Raw genomic sequence first — 8001 nt, 5'->3', positions numbered from 1 at the left:
TTTAAAATGTAAATAAGTTGTCTATGTTCACGAATGATTTTAAAATAAACTAACTATAGCTTAATAATAATAATAATAATAATAATTATTATTATTATTATTATTATTATTTATAGTCGTCGTAGAGTTAAATTTAAAAATAGAACAAAAAATTGATATTTACAAAATATAGAGTTGTTATTCTGAAAGTTAAATGATAAATAGTTAAATACATTCTGAGCAAATTTTTAACCTAAGAATTAAAATTCCAAACTTGTTTATAAATGTGTCGAAAAGTTAGACAAATTAATTTCGAGGTGGATGAAAAAGACAAAAATAAAGTACACTATATATATTGTGCATCCATTTCTTATACAACATTTTCTCCATTAGACTATGACATATCTGTTTGATAAAATAGTTAGTATATCAGTCAATTTTGGTTTATTTAATTATTATTAATTTTTTAATTTAATTAAAAAAGCAATATAAGTGTTTAGTTAATCAGTTTTTTATAACTAAAAAATGCTAAAATTTAAAAAACTACTAAAAACAACTCTTTCAATTAACTTTTTGAGAACAGAAATTATACCAAACAGCTATTAGCTAACAACTAATTTACCAAACATTTTTCTACCATCATCTAATATTATCAACTAGTCATAGTCATACTCTCTAACCTAAAAAAAAATTGTTGTTATCAACTAATCATACTCTTTAACCCAAACAGCTAAGGGTCTGGACAATTAATCATTTTTTTTAAACACATTACCTTTTTCTCTCTATATATAGCCAGCCCTCCTGTGCATACGATTTCGATCTCCTCCTAACATGGCAGCAGCCAACAAAGGTGATGATCAGATTTCCGGCGACGGCGACAAAACTCCGGCGGTGACACGGCGGCTGAAATGCCCAAGATGTGATTCGCCAGAGACCAAGTTTTGCTACTACAATAACTACAGCCAATCCCAACCAAGGTACTTCTGCAAGACGTGCAGAAGGTACTGGACTAAAGGAGGCGCGTTGCGTACAATCCCCGTCGGCGGCGGCTGCCGGAGAAGAAAAATGATGAAATCTTCCCCCGCCGCAAGATATTATGGTATCGGAGAACTGGGATACCTTAACGGTGTCTCTCGACCCTTGGGTGGGATAAAAATCCCCAGCTACAACACTTCAGCCGCCGCTCTTATCAGCCAGTTATCCGGCGCTCTTTTGGCTATGCCGTCAACCCCGCCTTGCTTCAATCTCGACCAATTATCGCCGCCGTTCTCCATTTCCAGTCCTTTATTTGACTTCAAATTTCCTGGAACTCAAGAACTGGGCAGGCTTGCACCCCCAATCGAGCCGGTGGGCACTGCAAATCAAGATTTGCAGTGGAATTTACAGCAGAAAATCCTTGAGAAGCAGATTCTTGAAATTCCGACGCCACCATCTGAAGCCACTTTTGAAAGCACTAGTTCAAGAATCGCTGAAGCTACTGAATGGCTCTTTGACGACGACGATGTTACTTTTCCACTTCCTGGAAACCCAACTGCAACAAATAGTTTTGGAAATGGGAATGGAAACGCCTCAGAAGACGACTGGGATGAACTCATTCAAGCTTGGGCCACAAACTTCAATGAATTCAGTGCTTTGCCATAGATCTTTAAATAAGGGAAATCAAAGAAACAAATCATCATCGATTTCATATGCTAATATAAGTACTCTGATCTCTTCTTTCTCTCTCGATCTTCTCTAGTGGGCTGCGGTTTTATATATGATCTCTGAAAATCATCAAAAGATAACGGTTTCACCGGCCTTTTGATGTTTAATTTCGTTCTGTACTGTTTAATTAAATGCATCTCTTGTACATAGATCGACTTCATTAATTTCTGCAATTTCAATAAAGAATTAAGGTTAGTTGTAATTATTGAATCTGGGTGCAATTTAATTTGAATTGTTACATACAATTGATACAAATGATGGCTTCTCAATTCTCGTCACCATTTTTTCTGCATGTAATCCGCATCGATGTTAGCCTTGTCTTGTTGGGCAGGACGACATTTGTTGCATGCTGTTCTTTTCATCTATCCTTTTTTTTTTTTTTTTTAAATATATATATAGTTGTACAGCAATAATTAATCTTCATCACAAATTAACCATATGTATGTAGGGTTGATGATTCCAATGTTCCGTCGGGTAAATTATCTTAGTTACATGCATTTTGCTTTCTCTGATGATGTATATATGTTGTTGTTGAACCGCTGTCTTTGGGATTGGTGATGGATTTTGGACTGTTATTAATTAAAAGGGGGTGTTAATTGTGTGTATTTTTTAAAAAAATTTTATTTTGAGTCACTCGATCTTCTCCAGAACTACTCTCACTGTCTTCCTCTTTCGGGTAACTGAGTCGATCTCAGACCGCCCTCTCACGCACTACAATGTATTTCTATACGTAAGACCAACAAATCAAAGATTCTCAGCTCGCATGGACTAACCAGGCTTCTGAAGTTGGTAAATCACGGTGACTCAATGATCTATTATGTGAGATGACTCGTGTCTGATGCTCACAAGAGACCCACAGCATTGGATGTAACAAGATTGAGTAAAGACGTACTCAATCTTGCGTCTTTGCTCACAATTTCCCACTTAGAAATCAACTAAACAATTCGTGTTATATATGTTGTATACTCAATTAAGTAATGTATATTACGGAGTATGTTTTTTATTTATTAATTATATAGAGAAATTCTAAGTTGTTACTTGGTAGTGGTGTTTTCTATATTGAGTATACTTAAAATTAAAAAAAAAAATTAAAAAAAAGAAGAAGAAGAAGATATTATAGGTCAATCAGTATCGGGCATTGTGTGCGTATTTTATTCCCAGGTACCCTAACCTGGTACAACAATGAATGCCTTTGTTGTATTTAGTGTAAGAAGCATTGACGGTTACTCACTTAGTATAATTTTTTTTTTTTTTTTGAAAACTTAGTATAAATTTAAAAAAAAATCCTAATTATATATATTTCCATAAAGTTTAGTAAGTGTAACACCGTCAAAATACACATTTGATTGGGCATAGCTTGAGACTTTGAGAGAAGGGAAAGAATAAAATGTTAATTCTCATTTGAAAAATATTAATTTTCTTTCTTGTTTTTCCTCTCAATGTCACTCGCCTTTTGATATGGCAATAAAATTTTTTACATTCATTTACTAAAAGCCAATTTTAGCATTACATTTATAAAAAAAAATAGACGGATTAAGATCAGATTTTAAAAAAAATATGGTGGCATTTTCGTAATTATCACGCACTTTACTATGCAAACTTGAACACTAAAATCTGTACTTCTCAAACATTTTCATATTTGTACATTTAATTGTTACAAAATACACATTTAGTATTAAAAGATTGCACTTGTAAAAATGTGAAAGTATAATTTGCATATGGCATGCACTTTTCTTGTGATAATAATTACACATAGATATATGCAAGTATGTAACTCTACTTGGTCTAAAATTTTTCATCAGAGCAAATATCATGTGCCAAATATATGGAAAGACCGAGGTCCAAACACAATAATATAATATATAAATAATAAATATACAATTTTATTATTAGTTTAATATTTTAATTAAAATGAAATACATTGATTTGGATTCAAATCTGAATTGACTAATAACACTAATAAATATGAAAAGAAAAATATAATACGATTGTTAAAAAGATATTAACATGATATTTCTCGAGTATATATATACTTTGTCTCTATCAAAATCATAAAATTTGTTAGGTCGGAGTGAGAGGGTGTTGAAGTGGCGAGAGGACCAGGGGGGTTGCGTGGTTATCGTGAAATACTATAATAGGAAGAGAGAGATGAGAACTCAAGTTTCGTTGTTGTAGTGATATTTTGTAGTTTTGTTGTTGTGATGTATTGTGTCAACTTTAACCGTCAATTGAATTCCTTGCGAGAAATTCATGATTCATGAGTCATGACTTGTGACTCATGGTCTCATGATTGGATGATGCATGTACTTATGTACACTGCATACTTTCTTTCCTTTTAGGGTGTTTTGGTAACCCGAAAAATGATTTTCAGAAATCATTTTCCAGACTTTCGGTGTTTGGCAACATCTAGAAAATGTGATCAACGGAAAATAATTTTTGTTGACCACGGAAAATTACCCCCTTTTTCCGAAAAACAACTTCCGGACAAAAAGTCCGGAAGTCATTTTCCGGAAATGGAAAATCACTCCCGCGGTGGCGCGGTGCGAGGGACGGCCGCCAGTGACATTCAATTCTCAAATAATGCAATGCTCTTTTCAGTTGATGTGTATTTATATGGTTTTTGTATATATGAAATAGATGCAATGTATCTATATGTTTTTTATATGCTCTTTTCCTTTTTTTCTAATAAATATTATTATGTTATATATTTTAATATTTTAAATACAATAATAAAACTATGTAATTATACAATTCTACCAATTTTTCACTCATTTTCGGGAAAATGAACCAAACACACAAAGACAGTTTTCCAAGATGCAACCAAACATAGAAAATAAAACTGTTTTCCGAAAAATGACTTATTTTCCAGAAAACATTTTCCAGAAATTATTTTCCTACTTTCCAAACACACCCTTAGTATCATTAACTCTGTTACAATGTATGTAGTATTTGTTCATACATACTTTATCAACTTATTGAAGCACTGAGGTTTCTTATTTAGAAAAGATACTGTTATGCCGCTTGACCACAAGTTCGATCTTTGGCATGTACACTGCCTACTTAACTATGTAACATGATATGAAAATTTTACAAAACACAAAATAGTAAATATATTACGGTGTATTATTATTATTAGGCAAAATTTTGTATGAGATTATTGCCTCATGGATCCTTGCCCGTGAAACGGTTGGGTCAAGATAAAAATGTAATATTTATATATACTAAAAAATGTAATACTAATTAGGAATATAGTGTTTATTATTTATATGAGTAAATGTAATACTTTTGAAGAAAAATGTAATAATTTTATATTTTGATGCAAAAGTATTACATTTTTTCTTATAAGTAACAAATATTTTATTCATGTTTAGTATTGCATTTTTTAGTATAAGTATTACATTTTCATAATGATCCGATCCGACTCATCCCGTCTCACAAATAAAGTTACATGATGTTGTTGCTATTATTGTTACAGGATCGTGAAAGAAATACAAATATGATTTTTATCATCGAGTTAAAAACATCTAATTCCATACAAACACAAATTCTTGTAGCATTCTTCAACAACCAATATATTGGTCATGTCAAATTTACAGCATCATAGTCACCGTCCAAATGGGGAATATATCATGATTCATCGACAATTCAATAAAGTTATTAGATAATAATAACAATAATCTGCGATTCGACGTAGAATATAATAGTCTTTTTTTAGTACTACTGACTCTATTACAATGTAGTATCTGTTCATAGCTACTTTCTCAACTTACTGAAGCATAACGAGTCAACAGTTGCTCCCACTGAAATAGAATAGTCTAGTTATTTTCAAATAAAATTTCAAATTTATACCTTAAAAATGGAACGACAGTATTAGAAGAATATAATTCTTCATATAAAATTTAACAAAAATTTAAATAAAGTAGTTGAAATATAATATAATTATCAAATAACAACCCTTTTTAATTATATTATCAAAAAAAATGGAAAAGTAATATATGTGGGATTTAACGTTACAATATGTAGTTGGAAGTGAGTGTCGTTTGCGATGGATGTTAGGCCGGGAAAAATGCAGTTAAGAACATCGTTTGTCTGGTCGGCCCTTCCGTTCCGACCGCCGATCCACTCCCAGGCCTCCCCCTCACCATCTTATTACCAACTTGCTCTCATCTTCATTACGTATACGATGTAATTTTAGGCTTTATTAGCATCATCAAGGATAAGATAAACTTTTATCATGTGACTGTCAGTTGTTTCACTTTCTAAATGAGGACAAATTAAAACTGTGTCTCCTGAATACTCGATCGGGTTTCCGCATCAAATGCTTGAAATGGTCGACTAAATTGTGGTATACTGGGAAATATATGTGATGGAGGAGTTGAGAGGTTGTTTTATGTGGAGTTATGGCAGATTCATATTATGATTGTTTCATTAATTTATTTATTTATGGACTAAAGAGGGAAAGGAGACTCTAAACAACTAAATTAAACAAAATAAGGAATTTCTCTAGAGTAAGGTGTTCTTGCTTAAACAAAAGTGAAATTTTTGGCCTCGACACTACAAGATAGTAGAAGGGCAAACTATGTGACTTAGCGGCCTATTAAGTGGAAGTATTAGTGTCTGGTGCCCATAAAAAGCTTACCACATTGTACTCTCAGAGCTTGGTCATGTATCTTTACTTACAATCTACCACCTAGAAACCGGTCAATTGAATTGTCCATGAATAAGGTATTCTTATTTAACATTGTAACTGTCCATAAAATCCCCTAAAGAGGCCGGAGAGAATTGTTAAAAACTTAGCCCACCATCATTAGTTAGCTGATTGTATAAAATATAATAATACATTAGAGAACAAAAATATCACTATTTAATAATCATTCTTTACTAAGATATTAATATGTGGAGTCTTTTTATGATATTGTTTGTTTAATTAACTTAATGGACAATTGCCAAAGACCTTGTAGTCTAGTAGCACCCGGTTACTCCCAAATGGAAGGGGTTGGGTTTGAGTCTCAATGGATGTGTTGAGTGCCTTTTTATTTTCTATCGGTATCTATGGATTGATCACAAGTCGAAATATATGGTTAGAGCCCTTATGTGTCTTGAACTTATACTTAATGCACTTAATATGAATTTGGTAACATTTTCGTATATTACATGCTTAGTAGGCACGTGCATACTAGGCACAATTGTTGCCCTCAACATGCAACAGTAAGCTTTGTTTTTTCCTTTGCTCTCTCCTAGCGAATCTCACTAAAAACCTATACTTGTAGTAATAAAACCCACCAAAAATAATGTTCTCCATTTGTTGAAAAACTTTCTCACCAGATTTTGGACTGCAACAACTGGAAGAGGGAGAAAAGAAAATAAAAGAAAAAAACTTTGTTGGTGCATGTTGCGGGCGCGTACAGTGCACACGCTCGTAAGACACGTTTCAAACCCAAAATTTAATTTTTTTAATGTTTTTTTTTTGCTATTTTATTTGTCTCTCTTTCTTAACTTTCATAAAAGTGTAAACTTTTCTTACGGTTAAAGTAATTAGAATTCTAGCTCTTTTATTATTTTCATTTCCAAGGTAATGCCAACATTTCTTTGACTCTAGCCAAGTCATAGTCACTTGAAGTAATTAAGATTTAAATTTTTTAAATTATTTTCATTCCGAAGGCCAACATAGCTTTGACTCTTGCTAGGTAATTTTGAAGACTAAAGAATCATATTATATTTTCGTACTAAAATTACTTATTATTATTGTACAGAGTATATATAGTTATATGGAGTATCTATCGAGGCTCGATTTCATGACCTCTCATATGAAAGAGTCACAACATGCCATTTGAGCACAAGATACTTTGCAACAAAAAAACTCAATTAATTTACAAATAGTATATATGTTATGGAGGAGTCGAGAGGTTGTTGTATGTGCAATTATGGCGAAATCACTATTATGATTGTTTCATTACGTTATTTATTTATGGACCACGAAGAGAAAAGAGACTTTAAAATAACCAAATTAAATTGAACAAGGAATTTATTTTGAAAAGGTATTCTTACTCACACAAGACAAAATTTCCTCCCCACAAAGTCTCACACTCCATCCGACAAAATAATGGAGAGGTACAACTTTAACTACAAGTCTACAACAACTACAACAAACTAGTGCTTTCATTGATTCTATTGATGAGAATACCCCAATTTTTTTTTTTATTGCATCCCTTTAGAAAATCCAAACAAAAAAAAAATCACACAAAATAAGTTGAAAATTTAAAAAATTATTTTTAAAAATTATTTTCTGAGTTTCCAAACACCCCTTAAAACAAGTTT

General features: G+C 32.2%; 1 protein-coding gene across 1 annotated transcript; it reads left to right on the top strand.

Moving 5' to 3' along the window:
- Window positions 1-810: 810 nt before the first annotated feature.
- LOC116020525 (dof zinc finger protein DOF5.7-like) lies at window positions 811-1620 on the top strand. The gene has a single exon (XM_031260995.1). It carries the CDS (start codon window positions 811-813, stop codon window positions 1618-1620), a length of 810 nt encoding a protein of 269 aa, XP_031116855.1.
- Window positions 1621-8001: the final 6381 nt, after the last annotated feature.

This window comes from Ipomoea triloba, chromosome 5 (genome assembly GCF_003576645.1).
Source record: "Ipomoea triloba cultivar NCNSP0323 chromosome 5, ASM357664v1".
Taxonomy (NCBI): Eukaryota; Viridiplantae; Streptophyta; class Magnoliopsida; order Solanales; family Convolvulaceae; genus Ipomoea; species Ipomoea triloba.
The sequence above is the reverse complement of the archived record's forward strand: the minus strand, read 5'-3'. Positions and strand labels throughout refer to the sequence as shown.